This window comes from Scyliorhinus canicula, chromosome 10, assembly GCF_902713615.1.
Source record: "Scyliorhinus canicula chromosome 10, sScyCan1.1, whole genome shotgun sequence".
Taxonomy (NCBI): Eukaryota; Metazoa; Chordata; class Chondrichthyes; order Carcharhiniformes; family Scyliorhinidae; genus Scyliorhinus; species Scyliorhinus canicula.
In genome coordinates, this window is record NC_052155.1 from 147,947,735 (window position 1) to 147,972,719 (window position 24,985).

General features: G+C 45.0%; 1 protein-coding gene across 3 annotated transcripts in view; it reads right to left on the minus strand.

Moving 5' to 3' along the window:
• Window positions 1–24,985, minus strand: part of stac (SH3 and cysteine rich domain) — a 185,604-nt gene that overhangs the window by 32,259 nt on the left and 128,360 nt on the right. The window contains exons 8-9 of one of the 3 annotated variants that reach the window (XM_038809850.1): window positions 10,078–10,172; window positions 4,362–4,413 (exon numbers count right to left, since the gene is read on the minus strand). The exons of 1 other annotated variant lie outside the window; for it this stretch is intronic. In XM_038809850.1, coding sequence (XP_038665778.1) covers window positions 4,362–4,413; window positions 10,078–10,172 — 147 coding nt within the window. Of the gene's footprint in view, window positions 1–4,361; window positions 4,414–10,077; window positions 10,173–20,624; window positions 21,326–24,985 lie in introns of those variants that run through there. One more of the 3 variants, XR_005462137.1, reaches the window with a different exon arrangement.

The following is a 24,985-nucleotide window of genomic DNA, read 5'->3' on the forward strand; positions in this document are numbered from 1 at the left end:
GCCATTCGGCCCATCGAGTCTGCACCGACCCACTTAAGCCCTCACTTCCACCCTATCCCCGTAACCCAATAACCCATCCTAATCTTTTTGGTCACTAAGGGCAATTTATCATGGCCAATCCACCTAACCTGCACGTCTTTGGACTGTGGGAGGAAACCAGAGCACCCGGAGGAAACCCACTCAGACACGGGGAGAACGTGCAGACTCTGCACAGACAGTGACCTATCGGGGAATCGAACCTGGGACTGTGGCGCTGTGAAGCCACAGTGCTATCCACTTGTGCTACCGTGCTGCCCAAAGAGATGTGCAGCAGGGTACCCCTTGGGGCAGCAGGGTAGCATGGTGGTTAGCATAAATGCTTCACAGCTCCAGGGTCCCAGGTTCGATTCCCGGCTGGGTCACTGTCTGTGTGGAGTCTGCACGTCCTCCCCCTGTGTGCGTGGGTTTCCTCCGGGTGCTCCGGTTTCCTCCCACAGTCCAAAGATGTGCGGGTTAGGTGGATTGGCCATGCTAAATTGCCCGTAGTGTCCTAATAAAAGTAAGGTTAAGGGGGGGTTGTTGGGTTACGGGTATAGGGTGGATACGTGGGTTTGAGTAGGGTGATCATGGCTCGGCACAACATTGAGGGCCGAAGGGCCTGTTCTGTGCTGTACTGTTCTATGTTCTATGATGTACTCAGTCTCGGATCTTTTCAGTTCTTGCTCTACTTTCTCGTTCAGAGCATAGGGTACCGAGGTAGCAGAGACCTGTAATAAACTGGTCTTAACCTGACCCATTTGTTGGCTTATATTCTTGAATAGGTTTGTCAGTCTCATCAAATACTTAAGAGTAATTGGCAACCATGTCAGCTGTGCTGTGAATTTTGCTTCTCTGCATAAAAGCTTGTTCCAGTTTAACTTCAGTGGCGTTAACCAGTTCCATCCCAACAAGGCTGGTACATCACCTATCATTACAATGATGGACAACTTTTCACATTGTTCCTGGTATGTAATTAGAAGCATTATGGGCATTTTCTCTTCTCTATAACTTTGTCACTCTATGTGTGATTTTTCCAGTTGATGCTGGGTCAAATTTTGACGGTATAACAATTCAGGAATCACTCTGGCTGTTCACCTGGGTCAACCTTCATGTTTACCAGAGCTTCATCGAACACTACTTGGACTATCATACTACATGTTTCCACTATACCTCCTTGTGCTTCAGATTGTAGAGGTCTCAATCAAGTCTAACCTGGTGCTGTTTGACAACTGTACGCAGTGACTGCCATTTCCTGCCGTCTCAGTGTTCTCTGTTTACATTCTTTTGACATGCCTTGGCAAGGTGATGCTTCTTCTTGCAGCAGGAATACTAGATCTTCAGAAATGGACAATTGTATGACCAATGTTGGTCGAAGCACCAGAATCTTGTCGTACCTCTGCTCTTACTAACTGCCATTGTGGGGCCTTCAGCTTCCTCAGCTGCAGCTTATTTACTTAGCAGACGTCTCTCGTGTCATGTTCTGCCATGCCTATGGACAGTGCTGTTTGGCAAGTTACATCGAGAATTAACTTTGGCAATGTCAGCAAGCTACTGCAAATGCATTCACTTTTGAAATGGCACAAACATCTGCCCTGCAATATTCTCTCTTGTAATTCTCTAAAATTACAATGAACGGAAAGCTTTTTCAAAGCCATGATTTCCAAAATCTTCACTGGGCCACTTATTCCTGGTTCCAAACGGATATCTTTCTGAAGTCTCCAATAGCTTGGGACTCGGTGCTCCTTACGCTGGCAGTGGTTTAGCAGGGGTGAGCACATTGTTGTGTGTTTCATACACTCTGGCCAGCGTCCTTCTCCCACTGCTGGATTATCAGGGACCTTGGCGATGCTATTGGCAGTGAAACACATCTCAAGCTGTTCCACGTACACAGCTAAAGATTCTCAGTCATGGTTGTACTCTCCCAGTCAGCCAATAAAGTTCAGTCCCCAACATATACAGTCTCTTCGCCAAGGCCAGATTTGTAAAAGTATTTTGCAGTAAAAATACATCTCTCACTTCTCTACTGGTTTGGCTTCTCCAACCAAATTTGTTCAGCTAGAGTTTCCAAAATCCTATCCTTATCGCCAGACTGATATATTTGCAGGACAGAAATGAGAAGGTGTGCATCTCATCAAGCTCAAAGTATCCAACTGCAAAATAGTTTAATTTCAGTTTGACTAACACACACATACAAACACAAATTGCCACTAGAGGGTGCTATTACAATCTTAAAAACTAACTGTCCCAGAAACCATTTTGGATTGATGTGATTTCGATATATCTCGAAGATGATCTTCAGCAGCAAACATGGGTAACAGTAGTCAGAGACCATCAGCTGTGGTGCTATAACCCCACCTTTGCCCTGCATGCTCTGTTGGTGCATATTCTCCACTGGAAACATGCAATTGTCCTTAAAGTTTAAAGACAGTTCCCCTTTGCTAACTTCTGACAGATATAGGGAACAATCCTTTGCATGATGTGTGCTGCAAAACTATAAATGGAAAAATACAGAATGTGCTCAAGATTTAGCCGCACGTAACACAAGGAAGTCTTCACCCTGACCTTTGGCCAGTGTTTTATGACATTATACAACCGCGTTCGGACATGTTTATTTGTGTTCAGATACACAAAGTACAAAACAGCACAGGAAAAAAAGTCTTCAGTCCTCCACCGATCATAATGCCTGTCTGAACTACAACGTTCTGCACTTCCAAGGTCCATATCTCTCTAGTCCCATCCTACTCATATATTCGTCAAGGTGCCTCTTAAACATCCCTATTGTATCTGTTTCCACTATCTCCCCCAGCAGTGGGTTCCAGGCAGTCAATACCCTCTGTGTAAAAAAAAAACTTGCCTTGCACATCTAAAGTTTCCCCCTTGCACCTTAAACCTATGTCCCCTAGTAATTGACCTTTCCACCCTGGGAAAAAGCATCTGATTATTCACTCTGTCCAGGCCACTCAATTTTGCAAACCTCGATCAGGTCGCCCCTCAACCTACGTCATTCCAGTGAGAATAATTTGAATTTATCCAACCTTTCCTCCTAGCTAATACCCCCCAGACTAGGCATCATCCTGGTAAACCTATTCTGCACATTCTCTAAAGCCTTCTGGTAGTGTGGCGACCAGAATTGTGCACAATATTCCAATTGTGCCTAACTAAGATTCTGTACAGCTGCAGTAGGACTTGCCACTTTTTATACTGAATGCCCCAACGGATGAAGGCAAGCATGCCATATGCCTTCTTGACTGCATTGCTTCTCCAACCAAATTTGTTCAGCTAGTTTCCAAAATCCTATCCTTATCTGCCAGACTGAGAGATATTTGCAGGACAGAAAAGAGGTGCACATCGCATCGAGCTCAACGTACCCAACTGAAAAGTAGTTTATTTCAGTTTGACAATATATACACATACAAACACAAATTGCCACAAGAAGGTGCTATTACAATCTTAAAAACAAACTGTCCCAGAAACCATTTTGGATTGATGTGGTTTCGATATATCTCAAAGATGATTTTAGCAGCAAGCACCTGCGTTGCTACTTTCAGTGAACTGTGGACCTGTACGCCCAGATCTCTTTGCCTGTCAATACTCCTTGGGTCCTGTCATTTACTATATAATTCACACCTGTATTCGACTTTCCAAAATGCATCACCTCACATTTATCCAGATTAATCTCCATCTGCCATTTCTCTGCCCAAGTCTCCAACTGATCTATAACCTGATGTATCCTCTTCACTGTCCACAACTCCACCAATCTTTGTGTCATCCGCAAACTTACTAATCAGACCAGCTACATTTTCCTCCAAATCATTTATATATACTATGTACAACAAAGGTCCCAGCACCGATTCCTGCAGAACACCACTAGTCACAGCCTTTCCATCACTACCTTCTGTCTTCTATGACCGAGCCAGTTCTATATTCATTTTGCCAGCTCACCTCTGATAAGGTGTGACTTCACCTTTTGTACCAGTCTGCCATGAGGGTCCTTACTGAAGTCCATGTAGACAACATCCATTGCCCTTCCTTCACCAATTATACACTTCTTTACCTAATCTCTCAAAGCTCCAACCTTGCCCAGTCAGTAACCTTTCAATGTTTTAACGCATTACTAGCTTTAGATTTTCTGGGTAATGATCGTGTCGAGGTTGCCATGGGGGTTGGTGTGGGGGGTGGGGGATGAGAGACAAAGAGGCAAGATAATTTCCTCATCCTCAGTAGTGTATGCCATTTTCTTGGGGGTCCTCTGGCCTTCTACGATGGTTATACTTGGAGATCGATTGTTATTACTTTAGTAGAATTAGTTCTGATTACAAACTCCCAAGATTAAGAAGCCTTACCTTCCACCATTCCTGATTAGAATCATCTAGCAAAAAAACTCGGTCTCCAGCCCTGTGATTTTAAGCAAAGAGATAATGTTAGCCTTTAACTGAACTGAACATTAAAACTTCCTCAAATGATAGAGATGAAAGAATCCTGTTAATATATAGAATACTATTCCCCACAGCAGCACAACTCGAGGCTGACACATCAGAGGATGTATTTCACTTTCGGAAGTATGTTTCAAATTACAAACTTGGCAACTCAAAGAGTGATGTCAAAGAAGAGCACAGGGTTCTCCCATTCTCCTAGCGAGTAGTTTCCCCTTGACCAAAAGTAAATGACTGGGCCATTTATTCAACTGCTGTTTATGGAATCTTGCTGTGCACAAATGGGCTGCTGGGCTTGTCTACAAAATACCCGTCACAGTACTTCAAAAGTGATTCCTTGGTTCTAAACTACTCTGGGACTACTTTGAGAATCTGAGCAGATGCTTTATAAATGAAATTTTGTGCAGACAAAATGTGAACTGCAAGAAATATATTTTGCATTTCAGAGAATATTGGCTGATTCATACGACTCTGAGTAAATACACTGTTGTGTGAAATTGGTCAAATAGAAGAGAAAGATGCCAGGTTTAATTTTGGACAGAAGTTACAATCATAGAATCCCTACATTGCAAGAAGCAACCATTTGGCCCATCAAGTCTGGACCAGCCCTTGGAAAGAGTACCCCTGTCTCCACCCCAACCCCGTAACCCAGTAACTCCACCTAACCTTTTGGACACTTAAGGGCAATTCAGAATGGTCAATCCACCTAACCTGCACATCTTCTGGCCTGTGGGAGGAAATCAGAGCACCTGGAGGAAACCCAAGTAGACACGGAGAGAAAGTGCAAACTTCACACAGACAGTCACCAGAGGCCGGAATTGAACCCGGATCCCTGGAGTTATGAGGCAGCAGCGCTAACCATTGTGCCACCCCTAGAGTTTAATTGACTTAGCTTAGTTACTATAATTAGCTACAGTGCCCCTTGGTTAAGAATGGATGCAACCACCAGGTGCACCCTCTATTTTCTTAACTATCAAATCTCCTGCATTTCCATACTTTCTTGTGCCTTTCCTTGTGCATCCAAGCCTCTCACAGTTCCATGGGTTTTTTTTCTGACGATACCGCTCCAAGGGTACCATCGACAGGAAGTACAGCTTTGTGAATGCCGCACTTACAGGTGATTCTTGCGCTGTCTCCTGTCCTGTCTGATAGTCAACCTACTCCATCTTCTCCTGAACCCACTGGAGTTGAGGTATGACCAGCAGCTGCTGCAATTTGAAATCTATAAAAATCTTAAGCTTCCCAAAATGTTATTTTCTGAATTAAATCTATTGAATTTGCATTCAAAAGTGTCTAACTCCTTCCACTGTCTCCCGGGAGCATATTCAATTGATCGGCCACTGATGTACTTTTTCCCCATTGGTTAATTTTGAATTTACCACCCCCTTTTTCCCACTCCTTGAAGCATGGCCTGTGCTATCTGGTTCCACAGGACTGGACAAGGTAAAACAGCTCATCGCTGTCTACAATCTCGTCCTTTAGAATAACAATAACAGCAATCACATCACTGCTCAATCATCTCTTTTTCAGTGAGAACATGCCCAAGTTACAAATATGTAAGCATAAGCTATTTGTTTCTTTAGTTGCAGCCAGAGGTTCTTTCTGGTTGTAGACTGATTTGAAAAATTGGTCCTGGGAGCTGGTTATGTTCAACATCTCAAGTATATCGAAGCACTGAAGTGATTAGTGCTTTCCAGGAGCCCATCCTCAACCAAACTACTGAAGCAAACAGTGTCGTATACCTGGTCTGTTCAGTATTGCTTTCTGCTGAGCAATGGAACTTACGCAGACACTTATAAAGTTTCCATTATAAATCACACTTGGGAGAACAAGCCAGTTACATCATCGAGTTGGATTTGATGACGATACTTCTTAAAGTGAAACCTTGCAGTCTCCTCAAAGCACCATCTCTGGAACATGAGCTGTACTAGTTTGGAATAGTGCCAAGGCTAGTTTTGACAGGCAAAATTAGAGCGCTGATACTTTGGAAAGAGGGAAGATGAAATGAAAAAGGATTCAGCCAGCCTCATTTATACTCTGTGAAAGAGGAATGATGAAATTGAAAGAGACAAGCCTCATTTTGACCAAACTGGCGAGCTGCAGGTGCTAACAGATATTCCCGTGCAGCTCGTTAGATGCAGTCTTGCTAGTGTTGTGCACTGGTAATAATGTGCTTGTATTGGATAAAAACCCAGGGTGGCTTTTATGAAGCTGCACTCTCGATTCACATGGCAGGGTATGCTCAAGCTAATGGACAGTGCGCCCACACAACTGACCTCTAAGTTGTTGATAGATGTTTCTAACACAAAACTTTATACAAGGAATTCTGACTGGATTGGCATTGTTCGTTCCAGCAAGACCGGGTCCACCATTACTTGGGAGCTTGCATGGAATATTAGGAACAGGAGTAGGCCATTCATCCCCTCAAGCCTTTCAGTTATATACACCTCAAATTTACGGTAGCACAGTGGGCGGCACGGAGCACAGTCGGACGGCACGGTAGCACAGTTGCTTCACAGCTCCAGGATCCCAGGTTTGATTCTCGGCTTGGGTCACTGTCTGTGTGGAGTCTGCACGTTCTCCCCGTGTTTGCGCGGGTTTCCTCCCACATTCCAAAGATGTGTAGGTTAGATGGATTGGCCATGCTAAATTGCCCTTAGGGTTGCTGGGTTATGGGGCAAGGGTGGAAGTGTGGACTTAAGTAGTGTGCTCTTTCCAAGAGCCGGTGCAGACTCGATGGGCCAAATGGCCTCTTTCTGCGCTTTAAGTTCTATGATTTATGATTCTCATACACACATACGAATTAGGAGTAGACCGTTCAGCCGCTTGAGCCGGCCCCTGATTAGATGATGGCTGATCTGACTGTGGGCTTTCCCCCTATACTGTTTGACTCCCCTGAGGATATTTTGGACTGCCTTTTTTAAATTCAAGGTAAAATGGAGTAGCGAATTGTGTTGTGTGAATTTTGCCCAACAACGTTCCTGTGTGGCTTGGTTAGCATAGGATTGGGGACAGCCCAGATTGGGACATACCAGGAGCAAGGTGCACAATGTTCACACCCGAAAACAAACGCAAAATCAGCTGGGCTAACTATGGATACACTTGCAGTCTTAGTTTTTGGACAATGAGGTCTCAAAGACAAAGGCTCTAGCTGGTGTAGTCAGCAGAGAAGGTTGTGGAGCCTCTGCAAACCACCATGCGTAATGCCAGAGGGAAGATGTTCTCTGGTCGAAGAGATTCATCTCATGGCAATTTAAAGGCTCTCGAAGATTTGCCCTGGGGAGAGCTGGAGGAGAAATCGATGGAGTGGGCCGGTGATTGGTTCGGGAACTCTCCCAAAACTGAGGAAAGCGCTTTTTGATGGCCACTCGATGTTACAAATTGGCAAAATGGGGAGATGTAAACCTGTGGGAGAGGCATTGAGATATTTTCTATAAAGACTAATGATGTGGAGTGCATGTTGCAATGTGGCACTGGGCTACTGGTTACATTAATAAGTGTTGTCTTTTCTTTAGTTTAATTATTTACTCAGTAATGTTTAGTTGGTGTTACCCACCCCTACTCTCAGTAAACCTCCTCCCCTGCCTCTGCCTGACCCCTGACCACACTCACCTCGGTTCCCCTGCCTCTGCTTGACCCCTGACCCCACACATCTTAGTTCCCAAGGTGATGCTGCTTGTCCCAGCTGAGTGCAGGCGCAGCAATGGCCACCCCTCCCAGTGGCACTGCTACATACAAAGAGCTGCTGACCCTCCGATTGGCCCAAAACCCTTTGAGGTGGGTTATTGTCCCTGAATCGGGACAAGCGTACTGACACAAGTCGGTTATTTGCCTGATGCACATAAAATACAGCTGTGGCCATCCCTTGATAGTACAGTGGTGAAAATCCCCACTTGTCATGTGGATGTTGGGGCTGAAGTCAATGCAGTAACTTCAAAATCTCAAACTACATTCACATTTCCCATGCAGCTTCAGGTTGAAAAATCAAGAAGAATGAAAGAGTAGACACCAGTTGGGGCTCCCAGAACTAGCCGAGGCGTGATTAACTCTCATCGACACCCCCTGTAAAATCCCAGCCTACCATCCAGTACCCACATGCATCAACATACTCACTCCTAATGTACCTTCATTAGGTAATATAATCTGGTAATGTCATCTGATCCTACACAAAGCATGAGAGACGCAAATCAATTTGTAACTGAACTAAAACTGCACTAAAACTCACACTCTCTTGAAACAAGCAGCAGTTTAAGATTAACATATATGGCCTGATTTTTCAGTGGCAGGGGCTCCATTACTGCCACCCAAAGAGTGGCAGCCGATTGACACACAAATGGGCGTCAGTTGACTGCAGGAAGGACTTCTTCACTCAGGAGTAAGTCTCAACTATAGAGAGCTTCCAGTCAATCTGAATGGCTGGCCACTCTCTAGCCCCTGCAGTGGCAGGTTTTATATTTATATGGTTTTACATTTAATTAAAATTGCCTCTGATCACTTCCTGCACCACAGAGATTAAAGAGCGAAAGGAAAAATAACAGATACTGGGCATGTGAAATGAAAATAAAGAACTGGAAGTTACCCAACCGATCAATCGGCGCCTGGGAAAGAAAAGTCTTTCCTGGTGGGGCCCAGTCAGCTCTGGGATAATAATCTGTCCATTCTCGGTTTATATGCTCATAGATGTTCCGAGGCTGATTTTACAGAGGTGAGGCTCCATGAATCGAAAATTATGGGGTACACGTCTTCAATTCCCCCAAAATGCGCTCCTGTGAGACGTAACTCCCTTAAAGGAACTCGTGACTGTAAAATCCACCCCGTCTTTCCTGCATTAATACCTATCGATAAAAACAAATGTGGCCCAAAGCTTTTAGCTTCGCGCTGATGTGTAGCTGTGTCTATATATGTAGAGTTGAGACAAATGAATACCTTATTATTACACCATCTGGCTCACCAACACAACACAGACCTCACTGTCAGCTCATCCTGCTGAGTGTCACATAGAAAAAGCAAAGCAACATGGCAGTGCAATAAATAAAGAGAAGGTTTAAACACTCCCTTGTTCCTTTGTTCCTCCTCCATTCCTTTTTAAGGTCAAATTAAATTTCACTTATGTACCTCTCATTACATGTTGCGTTTATTTTGACACATCACAGAATCAGAAATTAGAGCGCAGTAGGAGGCCATTAGGCACATTGGGTCTTCAGCTGGGCTGCAGATTCCACTTTAATAATCCATTCTCCACGATGGACTAGAGATTATAGAGAGTTTCAGCAATTTAAAGAGCAAGGGTAATAACGCGTGTGGGATCAGTACATTCGGAACAATTATAATTATTTCTTAAACTTACACAAGAGACTGTCTTCAGCACCTGAATAGACAGGATTTGCTGGATAACTTAAAAGCGACAGATTAAAATGTTGCAAATTCTCTTGTTGAATTCAGACAAAAGATAACGGGGATAGATTGATAGCATAAAATCTCCGATACAGGTGATTGGATCAGATTATACCGGCTGCATGCTGGTGCTTTAACTATTTTCCCCGTAGCTGGGAAATGACAAGAACATTTCGCCAGATACCAGATCAGGAAAGTGACAATGAAATAGCTTTCCAGAAGCATCACTTACTGCATTTCCAGATCGTCATTCTCTTGAGGTATGAATCTGTGCAAAGCAACATAATTGAAATGCTGCAAGGTGCCTTTGTGAACAGGTGCTTTCAGCTATACAAAAAAAACAGGAGAAATGTAAGTTAGTCAAAAGGATAAAGGTGACATAAGCAATCAGACTGTCTCCTGTCTGATTTAGACCACTTCATTTTGCCCCTAGTTTCATATCCTTACTTGTACATTACCCTACCCACTTTCCCAGGATTTCCACACTTTGTCCAATACGGATCCTGACCAAAGGATAAAGTGTCATTTCAATTCTCCAACCACTCATGCAAAAATCCTTTCCTGGTTCAGAGGTGGCACTCTTGTTGCTAGTGAAAGAATCATAGCTGTTATATTCCCGAAATAAAGCTGGCAAAGAATATAAATGTAACCAATCTTTATAAAGTTTCACAAGCATTTACCTACACAGTTACAGATTTCCAGCAAGCACCACCTAACCCAACAAGCACAGTTAACCAAGTGTCGATTTAATTTTTATCCTATGCTTAAAGATACAAAGCCAATGTGCAGAGTGGACAGGGCAAACCCTTAATCCATCTCATTGCTTGCTCCAAAAGACAATTCAAATTGAACCCAATTCATGGGGCGGGATTCTCCAGCTGTGCCCGCTTGGCGACTGGAGAATCCCGTCCGAGGTCAATGGACTTTTTCCATTGTCCTAGTCTGTCCCATGGCGATCCTGCGATGGGCGGGACAGAAGAATCGAAATGGGAGACATACAAGATCCAAGCTGACAAGAAAAGGCACAGAACCCTCATCGTGGGCTTAATCTGATGCTTGATCTTAGCCAAAAGGCAGAGTACAAGTGAATCTCTTGTTAATGCCCACCACGGTGTACAATTGAATACAATTAGCGATTCCTTTCTCTCAAAATAAAAATGAGAGTTTATGGCCACAATCTTGTGGAAATGATAGGGATCTCGGACATCATCTGGAGAGCTGGAGCACAGCAGGTTGAAGCGTTGGGAGTTTGGTGAAGGTTTGACATGGAGTATTGTGAGCTTTTTCACTACTTTCGTTGGAGGGTTCAACATAGTCTGGAGCTTTCAGGACATTGCTGTCCTCTGACATTGGAGTTTTGCAACCCGCCAGGCACCTTCTATGCATGGGTCAGCCCCATTTGCATCTCTGCTGATGGGTATACAGTACATAACAGAGAGAACTTCCTCTGAGAACTTTGACAGGAGACAAAGAGAGATTGAGTGATTGATTGATTTGATTTATTGTCACATGTACCGAAGTACAGTGAAAAGTATTTTTCTGCGGCCGAGGGAACGTACACAGTGCGTACATAGTAAACAAACAGAACAATCAACAGAGAACGTTGACAAATGGTCCATCGAAAACAGTGACTGGTTAGTGTGGAACAAGGGGCCAAACAAAGCAATTACTTGAGCAAGAGCAGCATAGGGCGTCGTGAATAGTGTTCTTACAGGGAAGATCAGTCGAGGGAGAGTCGTTGAGGAGTCTTGTAGATGTTGGGGAAGAAGCTGTTCCTATGTCTGGATGTGCGGGTCTTCGGACTTCTGTATCTTCTGCCTGATGGAAGGGTCTGGATGAAGGCGATGCCTGGGGGGGGGGGGGGGGGGGTGGTGGTTTGTCTCTGATAATGCTATCTGCCTTCCTGAGGCAGCGGGAGGTGTATACAGAATCAATGTGGGGGTGGCAAGCTTGTGTGATGCATTGGGCTGAGTTCACCACACTCTGCAGTTTGTTGCGATCTTGGACCGAGCAGTTGCCATACCAGGCTGTGATGCAGCTGGATAGGATGCTCTCTATCGCATATCTGTAGTTTGTGAGAGTCGATGCAAACATGCCAAATTTCATTAGCTTCCGTAGGAAGCAGAGACGTTGTTAGGCTTTCTTGACTGTTGAGGCCAGGTGGCCACAGCCACCACCTTAGAGCAGAGACACAGGCACAGGCTCATGGGCTACAGGGAGGGCAGGAGGATGTCCTCGCAGAAAATGCCACTACCCAGCTGCTAGGGTGCAGACAGCGATCCACGTACCTTGAAATGACAGAGGTCCAGTGCCGCAGGAGGCTACAGCTTTCAACAGAAGCCCTCATAACTATTTGCCAGATGATTGGACTGGAGGTAGCTACCAATTGTGTGGGTTGGCACTAATGCCCTTGGTTCTGAAGGTCACTGTAGTACTAAGCTTTTACACCTCTGGTCTTTCCAGGGTTCAGTGGGTGATCTCTATGGGGCCTCCCAGTCAGCTGCACACAGCTGCGTCAAGCTGGTGACCGACAATGTTCAAGCAGGTGAGAACATTCATTAATTTCAGGATAGCCAAGCCAGCCAGGTTGAACGGTCCAGACGCTTTGCTGAAATTGCCGGGCACCTTTGTCAATAAGGAGGGGTTTTACTTCATGAATGTTCAGATAGTTTGTGACTACAGGACCTAGATTCTACAGGTCTGTGCCAGGCACCGGGGCAGCTCCCACAATGTCTACATTCTACGCCACTCACAAGTACAAAGGTTGTTTGGGACTCCTGCTCACCTTGATGAATGGTTGTTGGGTAACAAGGGTGTCCCTTGAAAATGTGGCTGATGACACAGAGGAGAGATATAATTGTTGCCATGGCTTCACATAGGGGGTCGTGGAGAGGACAATAGATCTGTTGAAGTTACGTTTCTGATGCCTGAGTTACACTGGGGGAGCCCTGCGTAACTCAGGCATCAGAAACTCAGTGCCGCTCATTGTCATTGTCTACTGTGCTCTTCATAACTTTGCTTCCTCTAGGAGGAAGCCACTGGACCAGGAGGATGAGGCCTCAGACGAGGAGGCCGATGAAGACTCACATTCAGAGCCCGGGCAGACAGATGACGAGGACCAAGAGACTGAAATTAGGAACCTTGGAAGCAGGGACAACGGGGGAGGCTTTAACTCAATGTTTTTTCGTCCAGGCTGGCCAAAGTCTGCCTTCCATCTGGTCCACGGGCACCACCTCCATCCGAAACATTTCACACATAACCATTCCATAAGCCCAATATGGTATCAGATTCTTCTAACATCTCCCAGCAAATAATAATGAGGCAGACATTGATGAGGCAAAATCTAATCAAATACCCATGGCTTGTGAGCGAGTAGCAATTTATTGTTATAACATTGAAGTGAAACAAAGCAAAAACATCCAATCGGATCATCGCCAAACACTAGTGATATGAAAAGAAAACATAAGCATCCAGTGCAAACACTTGGCTGTGCTCATTACGTCTTATACTTATGTTTGCAGATGCTACATCTAGGTGTTTCTCTTCCCTCCCCCCCCCCCCCCCCCCCCCCCACCTCACCTCAGCAGTTGTCCTTTGGCGCGGGGCCTGAGCTTGTTCTGCCTGAAATGGTGCGCACAGTAACTTGGTTGGGCGCTCCTCAGTCACTGCAGACTCAGAGGATGAGTCATAGAGCCTGGAATTTACAGTGCAGAAGGCGGCCATTTGGCCCATCGAGTCTGCACCAGCACCTGGAAAGAACACCGTACCCAAGCCCACACCTCCACCCTTTCCCCGTAACCCAGCTCCAGGGATCGGGTTCAATTCCGGCCTCGGGTGACGGTGTGAAGTTTGCACCTTCTCCCTGTGCCTGGGTGGGTTTCCTCTGGGTGCTCCAGTTTCCTCCCACAGTCCAAAGAAATGCAGTTTAGGTGGATTGGCCATGCTAAATTGCCCCATAGCGTCCAAAAGGTTAGGTGGGTTACTGGACTATAGTGATAGGGTGGAGGCAGGGCTCAAATAAGGTGTTCTTTTCCAAGGGCTGGTGTAGCCTCGATGGGTCGAATGCCCTGCTTCTGCACTGTAGGGATTCCATGAACTCTCCCTTCCTGAGCGCAGGTTATTGAACCTTTTCTGTCAATGGATCCACAAACGCCCGACCAGGTCGTGGGGGGGGGGGGGGTGCCTCCTTCCATCCCAAGGCATGATGATGTCTATCCTGGCTGTTACCACCCTCACAAGGGATCGCATGGAGAGTAGCTGGAGGTTTGCTGTCCACTTAAACGTTCCTCCCACCTGAAGTGCCTTCTTGCATCCACCATGCTCCCTCTGACACCTGCATCGTCTTCAGCGGCCTCTGGGAGCTGCCTTTCAACAATATTGCACTTTCAACGTATGGACAGCAAGAATGTGGAATGGTTCTAGTCTAACATGGAACCTATCATTGAAGTCAAGCAGTCCCCTCATTACTTTCAAGAGAGATACAAGGAAGAAGACTCTTAATGCACTAAACCACTCGAAGTAAAGTCTAACAGACTGCCGGCATTATGCTAATGGTTACTGTGACAGAATATCCAGATGCCCTTTCACATGGAGAATGTCAGGGACATACATGAAGAGATCAAAAAAAGCAACGAAGCAATCAGCAAAGAAAAGGGGTCCACTGAAAACAAAGGCAGGAGAGGTTATCATTAATCCCAATAAACAATTGGCAAGATGGGTGGAACACTATCTTGTATTGTCTGGGGAATCTCTTGATGCCATTGAAGCTTGCCTGTCATGGCAGAGCTGAATAATCAATCCACAATCGACAAAATTAGTAAAACTATTGACTCACTTGCTATGGGTTAAGCTTGAGGTGCTGATGCCATGCACTCAAGCACAGGAAACCAGCATTCCTGCAGCATCTGGATGAACATCTCTATCTCTGCTGCAGGGAGGAGGCAATGTGCCAGGATCTGCATGGTGCAAAGATGCACCCCCCCCCCTGCTAAGCATTGGGAGAAAGCTTTTACCCATATCAGACTACAGATCCTGGCTGAACACTATCTATCCTGAATCCCAGTGCGGTTTCAGAACTGCAAGATCTACAGTTGACGTGGCCTTCTTAGTCTGGCAGCTTCCAGAGAAATGCCATGAATAAAGGAGACTACATATTGCCTTCATCGATCTCAGCAAGGCAATCAATCATGTGAGCAGAGACAGTCTACTTAAACTGCTGGAGAAAATTGGCTTCCAGCCAAAGATATGACGGGGCAACATCAAAACCCTTCGAGATCATGGGTGTGGTCCACCAAGTCTTTGGGATATCCTTCTCTTTGCTGCTGTCATATGTCATTTGGGGCCTCACGGTAGCATGGTGGTTAGCATCAATGCTTCACAGCTCCAGGGTCCCAGGTTCGATTCCCGGCTGGGTCACTGTCTGTGTGGAGTCTGCACGTCCTCCCCGTGTGTGTGTGGGTTTCCTCCGGGTGCTCCGGTTTCCTCCCACAGTCCAAAGATGTGCGGGTTAGGTGGATTGGCCATGCTAAATTGCCCGTAGTGTAAAGTTAATGGGGGGATTGTTGGGTTACGGGTTACGTGGGTTTAAGTGGGGTGAATGCCTTGCTGGAAGTCTACAAAGCATGCATCCTCAGCATAGTCCGCTAATTTGGGGAGACTTGAATAACATATGTTCAGTAAGAGAAAAAGCCGAACAGTTTCCACCGTTGCTGTCTCTGACATGCTCCTCATCTCTTGGCAGGGGTAGGGGCCAACTCAGAAGTCCATTCTAATTTCATCATCATACACTCATTGCTAAGCCAGCAACATCCATGCTGACTCACCGATGCTCATGTGGCTGTATAACCAAATACCGTAACGGTGAATTTCCCACAGAGTCACGATGTCCTGCCTCGCCATACCTGCTCTGTAAATGAACATGCGGGTGGCAAATGTCGACATTGACAACTGGGAGGCAGCTGCTGATGGCCATGATCTCTGGAGGCTGACTATTTTTTTTGTTCTTTCATAGGATGTGGGCATCGCTGGCAAGGCCAGCATTTGTAGCCCATCCCAATTGTCCTTGAACTGAGTGGCTTGATAGGCCATTTCAGAGGGCAGTTAATAGTCAACTACATTCCTATTGATCTGGAGTCACATTAGACCAGACCAGGTAAGGACAGCAGAATCAGAAAATACTGGACAATCTCAACAGGTCTGACAGCATCTATGAGAGCAAAGGGAGCTAACATTTTGAGTCTGGATGACTCTTTGTCAAAGCGCTTTGACAAAGAGTCACCCAGACTCGAAACATTAGCTGCCTTTTCTCCCACAGATAAATAATCCTTCAAGCGGAAAGGACTTTGATATTAATATTAAAGGGAAGAGACACTAATGGGCCATAATTTGCATCAGCAGGGCATCAAATATTATCTGCCATTATAACAATAATCGTTATTGTCACAATAGGCTTACATTAACACTGCAATGAAGTTACTGTGAAAATCCTCTAGTCACCACATTCCGGCACCTATTCGGATAAACTGAGGGAGAGTTCAGAATGTCCAAATAACCTAACAGCACGTTTTTCGGGACATGTGGGAGGAAACCGGACCACCTGGAGGAAACCCACGCAGACGCAGGGAGAACGTGCAGACTCCACACTGTCAGTGACCCAAGCAGGGCATAGAATCTGGGACCCTGACGCTGTGAAGCAACAGTGCTAACCCCTGTGCTACTGTGCCACCCATAGTTAGAATTGCCATTGCATGTTTGGATTTTTTAATATTTGGGTGGCAAGTTGGTGAAAGTCTGAACTGATAACGGCACAGTAAAGAAATGGGACACCTGGCAATTGGATGAACACGGCAAGCAATTGTGCATTTCCCTAATAATCATACTGAAATACTGTGAAACGAATAGTACCAGGAGTGAGAAGGTAATACCAATTTGAGTGGGTGAATTCAATACCCAATTCAAATACAGAAAGTGAAATATACAGATGGAATAAAAGATTGGTTGAGAGGAATAATAAAAACACCAACAATTAAAACACAAAAGAATAAGTCTCCACAATTGTAATAACCATTTTTCAGTGCCAGAATGGTTTTCCGTTAATGTATACTACATCTGATTTCCCATACATTTCAAATAATAGTTGGAAAGCTAAGGTTGCATGGACTGTAGCGGTTCCGGAAGGCAGCTCATCAAAACCTTCAAGGGAAATTGTGGAAGGGCAATAAATGCTGACATCCCATACATGAATAAAATAAATATGATTTCTTCCAAAGTGCTGAGATTGCCCACATGGGGAATGAACCCAAAGGTCTAATTTTTTTGGACACAATTCAATTGTCTGAATGCTTGTTCTCGGCATGGATAATTATTGGAAGATTTGGAGGGCTACAGGGAAAAGATAGAGGAGTGGGACAAGGTGAGTTGATCTTGCAGACAGTCTCCTTCTGCACTGGAGCCATTCTATGTCCTGTCCACCAATAGTAGGAAAAATTCAACCCAGGCAATTACTGCTCCATCAGCCAATTCTCAATCATCAGCAAAGTGATGGAAGTTGTTCTTGACAGTGCTATTAAGCGGGGCTTACTCTTTAATAACCTGCTCATTGCTGCTCAGTTTGGGTTCTGCCAGAACCACTTGGCTCCAGACCTCATGACAGTCAGGTCCAAGCATGGACAAAGGAGCTGAATTTCAGAAGTGAGGTGAGAATGATTGCTCTGGATATCAAAGCAGCATTTGACCAAGTGTGGCATTAAAAAGTTCTATAAAATTAAGGTCAATGGGAATTGGGGATGGGAGTCTCCACTGACTGGAATCATACCTACCACAAATGACGATGTTTGTGGTTGTTGGAGGCCCCAGAATATTGCTGCATGAGCAAGATGTTCAACAACATACAGGGCAAAGTAGCCCAATTTACTGGCATCCACAATCTCCACCACTAATGCACTGTGGCAGCAGTGTGCATCATCTACAAGATGCACTGTAACAACTTGCCAAGGTTTCTTCAACAGCACCTTCAAAACCCACAAGGCGGCAACAGACACACAGGAGCAACACCACCTGAAAGTTCCATTTCATACACCGTCCTTACTTGTAATAGATTGTTGCTTGATCTTTGTTAGGTCAAAATCCTAGAGCTTTCTCAATAACAGTACAGCACATGTACTTACACTACATGGACAGCAGTGGTTCAAGAAGGTGGCTCACCACCACTTTTATGATCGGAATGGACAACAATTGCTCACCTCACACTCATTTAAAAAAAAAACATTTAGAGTACCCAATTCATTTTTTCCAATTAAGGGGCAATTTAGCATGGCCAATCCACCTAGCCTGCACATCTTTGGGTTGTGGGGTGAAACCCACGCAAACACGGGGAGAATGTGCAAACTCCACACGGACAGTGACCCAGAGCCAGGATCAAACCTGGGACATCGGCGCCGTGAGGCAGCAGGGCGAACCCACTGTGCCACCGTGCTGCCCTGGCCTCACAATATTAAAGAAAAGATGGGATATGAAGCTATGGCAAAGTGGATCCATGAATCATGTTTTGTTTGAAAACATTCCAGATCCACTGAAAAATCAGCAGGCAACGGGTGTAAATCCTGGTGCTATTTATTTACTTTCAGAGAACAAACAAAAACCACTTACTATCTCTGACAACGTCTCAGAAGTTCTTTTGAAAGAGAGTGGGAGAGAACTGAACATAGTTGCTATTGATCATGTAAATCATAACTACAGAGGAGAATACAATGGTAGAGATGGAGATGCAGGAAACTCGTAGCTACCTGGTGACATGATTAAATGAAAGTCATCCCCACATCATTTGGCACTTATTTATGTTGACTTTATTTCAATTGGGAGTAAAATATGCTCATCTTCCTAATGACAACTTGCAACATAGTCTTGCACAATAACAAAATACTGAAGATGTTGGACTCGGGTCAGGCAGCTTCTGTGGAGAGAAAGACTAAATTCTTACCTTGCTGGTACCCATTTATATATTTTATTTTGACAGAAGTTTCATATGTGTCGCAGAAATTAGTGGACACTTTAGGCAATGAGCCCTCAGAGGAGCAAATATCCTTCTGGAGATGCACCGTCTCAGGTCTTATTCAGACCTTGTACCAGCTCACATACTTGCACTTTGGTGGGACCAGTTAGATAGATGGGTTTTCTCCTGGTAATTCACACCTAAGAAGTGAGCGAGAAGAGATGGCGAAGACAGGGACGGCAGTGTAGAGTTCATATCAGAGGGCACAATGTCTCCAAGCCCTGCTCAACTCGGCACGGTGATGTACTCAGAGGGTCACTGCTGAAGAGGAGAATCATTGAAGAGCAGCAGGTAATGTGCAATGCATTGATAGGCCTTCAAAGTAGACCATGATGGCAGAAAGGCTGGAAGAATTGACCTCAAGCTTGAGGGGTTTAATATCGCAGCCCACTGAGACGATGTTTTCTTCCATGGACAGAGCCAGAGCCATGGAACATCATATATGCTCCAATTAAATTAATCTATTCACAACCTTCATCATCACAGCCCAGAAACTGGATGCCAACATGTCTTCCACCATAAATAGGTTGACAGATATTTTAACCTTAGCTTTACAGTGTTGCAAAAGTATGTTCAAGCCCAATTCTAGCGGTGAAGTGCATCGGGGGCATGATAAAGATGATGATGATGAATGGAAATGTTTCCATTTCACACCCAAAGCCCCCTCCCAATCAATAGACCACATTTTGCCTCATGTCCCAATGGCTGAGTCTGCCTCCACACTGCTGTAGGTGTAGCATCCTTTGGCAGGACACGCAAGGGCTCCAAAACTCCGAGGACATTGGCCACGAGCATCTCAGCAATAAGCGCAGGGATCTGAGCCAGCTACCTCGACCTCTTCTGAAATCATTAAGGTTGCAGGTGGTAGAAGTCACAGAAGAAACCAAAGTGAGACTTTGTAGTTTATTAAGGATATGCACATGCGATTGAGAAAATATTGTTTTGACAAATTCTTGTTCTTTACTTAGCCAACATGTTATTCTTTCTCACCAATTTCCTGCTTTGCCCATTCTCAGCTGTTGGATGCAAAGTGGCAAAGTCTCACATGTTTGATGATAATTGTAAAACCATGAATCATTGGGTCTAATGGGTGAATGTTCAAAGGGTGGCTGGTTGGTTGCAGGGCAGCTTTTTATCAGTGGCAGTGGAATAGCGATAAGTGTGATCGATGCATTTTCTGCTGCCATTGGTACACAGCTGCAACTTAAGTGAACTGTGTATTAATAAGAGATACTACGAAAGCAATATGAGCAGATGGGGATGCATTGCCCGCATTACTCTCCTCCTCTTCACCATCTCTTCTCATATTGTCAGGGGAGGTTCGGAGCTCTTCGCCTTGTTCCTCTTGCAGGTCCAAGCCTCTCTGCTGTGCAATGTTGCGCAGGGCGCCGTACACCACACACCATTCTGTGGAATCTAACATTCATTGTAGCACTGTTGGTCTTCGGTGGTCCCACTTCTGATTGAATCAAGACACAAGTTTGCAGTGGGCAGCCCTGGCAGCCTAGCGGCTACCTCGGTTTTCAAGATTGAAGGGTTCAGGGAACTTGGATTGCTGAAAAATGAAAACATCATGGCAGTTGCCCAGGAATCTTGTGCACAACCATATAAATATTTTTTTGTGGTTACACACCAGCTGCACATTGATGGGGTGAGGGTGGGGGTGGGGAGAGCCCTTGCCATTGCCAAATCCTCCTGGCTGTTCTGGGGGCTGCCAAGATTGTTGTGTGTGTGCAATGACATCCTGTACCTGTGGTAAGCCAGCCGGGGATCATTCTGAGTGACAATATCATGTATTGATAATAATTGGTGGACCTGAAAATCAACTCCAAAAGTTGCTCTATTCCAGAAAGCCTGTTGGTGAAGGGAAGAACAGGAGGCAATTTTTTTCTCATTTTTACATTTATTTACAAAGTTATACATTACAAACATATTTTTCCTAACTCAACAACAGCTTTAGTCTAAGACTATTTATAGGAGCCCAGTTAATGCCCATAGCTGCAACCAATGAAACACATTTAATATGTAATTAACAGATTCCCTTCTCTGCTGCTTGTAGCTTCTCCTGCCAGGAGATCTGCATTCATGGTATTTCACATTTGTCCGTCTTGCACCATCTTCACAGAACCACCTACACATCTTCACAGCTACCTGTCATCCATCACCCAACTACACCCAGTTCTCCTCCTCTTTCTGTTGCCCTCTAGCAGCGATCTCTGCAGCTTTTCAGCTCTGGTTGAATGGGTGACCTCTGGTTTCCACTTTTTAAGAGTTCTTTTTGCTCTTGCAAGTCCGAGCACCTCTTCATTTGTCTTACGTTCTGCATATGGAATTTTTAGCATACGTCTTAACATCCACATTTCAAACGCCTCTATTTTCTTCCACAGATCTTTATTTATTGTCCAGGACATCTACAGAACATCTAAAAGCCCTTGGAGAAACAAAAATAGAAGTGATAACAGAATTTTGTGTGATCAATATATACCAAAGGATATATTCCAAGTGACTCGAGACATTCATTATTTGTTAAGATACCTATGATTCCTAAAGCAATGGAGTGTAATCAGTTTAGAACTATAAACTTGATGAGCCATCTCATTAAAATGATCTTGAAAATCATATTAGAAAGAAATAATAATATTTGAAGCCAAAATTGGTGAAACACTGTCTCAGCTTAGACCTGGAGTCGGAACAAGAGAGAGAGAATATTTAAACAAAGAACATTTAAACTAAGAACAATCTTCAATACATATCAGGAAGAAAACAAGAACATAACTATATGCTTCATAGACCACAGAAACATGTTCGATCATCACCAATAGTTAATAGAAGGACTGCTGATGTGTGACATTGGCAGTTAAAATGTGAGATTTATCCAAAGCCTCATACATACTGAGCACCTGGTTAGAAGATGCACAATCAGATATGTTTCAAGTCAAGAAGGGAGTACGAAAAGGCTGCGTACTGACACCAAAATTATTCAATCTGTACACAGATTGATGGCGGATCCAGAGACAAATGTACTTCCAAAAGGTTAAAAGTTGGAGGCAAGAATATAACAAACTTGGGTGGCACAGTGGCTCAGTAGTTAGCACTGCTGCCTCACAGCGCCGAGGACCCGGGTTCGATCCCTGCCCCAGCTCACTGTACATTCTCCCCGTGTCTGTGTGGATCTCACCCCCACAACCTAAAGATGCGCAGGGTAGATGGATTGGATATGCTAAATTGCCCCTTTAATTGGGGAAAAAAAGAATTGGGTACTCTAAATTTTAAAAAAATACAACAAATTTTCAGTAAGTTTAAAAAATGTATCCAGAAACACCACTGCAAAATATACCAATCCACAACTACACCCCTCAGCCCACCCATAAACAAACAAGACTTAACAAAATTCAAACTTCTCAGCAATTGTTAGTGACCAATTCCTTGAAAAAGGAGATTAACAGCTGCCACCTCGAGTAGAACCCTTCCACCGACCCCCTCACCGTGTACTTGCCCTTCTCAAGATACAAAAATTCCACTAGATCACTCAGCCTGGACAAAGCACTGGGCGGTACCGGGGAACTTCACCCGAGTAGAACTTGCCTCCGGGCTATTAACAAGGTGAAGGCGAGGATGTCCGCCTTCACCCCATCTGCAGCACCAATGAGTACAATACACCAAAAAAACGGGAGGTGGAGTTGACCCTGTGAAGAGCCTCACTCCATACCACTCCTATCAAAAACCGAGCCCAGTGCACCCTCTCACTTCCACTTTACTTCCTCCAATGAAGCCTGCTCCGTCGACAGGATCCGTTCATAGATAGATGAAATCCTCCCCTCATCCAACCTGGCCAGAGACAGAGCCTGATCAAAGAGCGAAGGTGGCAGTGCCAAGGGAAATGAAGGCATCTCCTTAAGCAAAAAGTCGTGCATCTGCAAATATCTAAATACATTAGTTCTCAGGGGCTGGAACTTCTACAACAATTCCTCCATACCGGCGAACCTCCCTTTAATAAACGTGTCCCCAAACCTCTCCAACCCTTCGTACCTCAAGGCCTGAACATAGAGTTCAAGCCAGATGGCACAAACAAATGGTCCTGCAAATATGGGCCACCATTGACATGGAACCCAGCCTAAAATGCAGCCTTAAGTGGCCACCACTACCAGGCTCAGTGAATTTTTCAGGGGAAACAACAGTGGGGCAGTGACCAGGGCCCTCAGACTTGAACTTCTACACGCGCCCTCCTCCATATAGAATCTGGATCCTGAAGCCACCCCACAACTTTTCAATATTTGCAACCCAATAATAAAATAGGAAAAGGGTGGCATGGCGGCACAGTGGTTAGCACTGCTGCCTGATGGCGCAGAGGGTTCGATCCCAGCCCCGGGTTACTGTCCCTGTGGAGTTTGCACATTCTCCCCATGTCTGCGTGGGTCTCTGCTCTGTTATGTTCTTGTGCAGAGACAATTACTGATGCGGCGTAATAAAAGGATATCTACTTCAAGACTAGTTAATTTTATTATAGTATAAATAAACTGTGGGTAGGAAATTAATGCTATAAAATTGGAACTAATACAAACCCTGCTGATCATGATGGTTTCTGACCCCCTCCCCCGCCATATAGCGATATATTAATGCTCATCACTATATATCCCCTTTACTTGAGATAATATATTACTGCTGTAAATATTACATATGATATGCATAACAATGTATTTTACATCCTGTGCAGTTATATTGTCCATTCACAGATCCAACCGTTCTGGTTTCTTTCTGTTTCTCGTTAATTGACCCAACTTTGGTAAATTTGATGAATGTGTGTGATAGTTCTGAACTTCTGTAGGTACATCTACTAGGATTGTATCATTGTTCTGAACTTCATTTTGTACATTGAAATTTAACTTGTTCATTGCTTGTGTCGGTTTCGATGAATGTAAACTTCCATATTCATATACATCCTCTGTTTTCAGAAACAGGGGGCGGGATTCTCCAAGCCCTCGCCGTTTCGGAGAATCGGCAGGGTCATGGAAAATTCCTGCCACGCCGCTCTGATGCCGGGGCGCAATTCCCCGGCGACCGGAGAATCGGCGCCGGTTGGCGGCTGCTGAAATAGGCCCATGCGGCGATTCTCCACGGGCGACGGGCTGAACTCCCGCCGGCGTAGTTCCAACCTGGTACCACCCGTTGGAGCTTGGACCTGCGGCCGTGGTAGACGTCCTAGTGTTGGGGGAGGGGGAAGAGAGGAGACGGCAACTACGCGCCTGCGCCAGAGCAGAGGTGGCCGTCGCGTAGTTTCACGGACCCGCGCCGGCCGCCTTTCGCCGCCGGAGCAGTGCGCAGCACTCTGGCGCCACGCTAGCCCCCTGAAGACCGCTCAATTGCTGGGCCAGGAGGCCCATCGATACACTGTACAACACTCCGGTGTTTACGCTGGCGTCAACACTTGGTTGGGATTTCAGAGAATCCCGGCAAGGTTGTTTCACTTTTTGGAGTGCTTGTTTATTTCAGGATCCTCCTACCTCACCATGTCATTTGGTTCAAAGATTTCAGACTCATATTAGGCATGTCATAATATTGCTTTTTTTCTCTGTCTGAGATTCCATTTGAGCTCTTATCTTCTTATTTAGTCATTGCTTGGTATGGCATGGCAGAGTTGTCTGTCGTTTCCGATTCATCAACATTTCTGCTGGCTACAACTTAATGAAGATGCTTGATACCTAAGCAGCGCTAAATATGGATCATCTTTACTGTCCGCAGCCTTCTTCAATGATTGCTTGACTATCCAAATCCCTTTTTCTGCTTTGCCATTTGATTGCGGGTATAATGGACTTGACATTACATGTTTAAAATCATATTGCTGTGCAAATTCCTGCCATTCTTGACTGTTAAAGGATGATCCATTATCACTCATTACTAACTCAGGTATTCCACGTTGTGCAAATGTTGTTTTATCATAGAATTTACAGTGCAGAAGGAGGCCATTCGGCCCATCGAGTCTGCACCGACTCTTGGAAAGAGCACCCTATCCAAGGTCAACACTTCCACCCTATCCCCATAACCAGCAACCCCACCCAACACTAAGGGCAATTTTGGACACTAAGGGCAATTT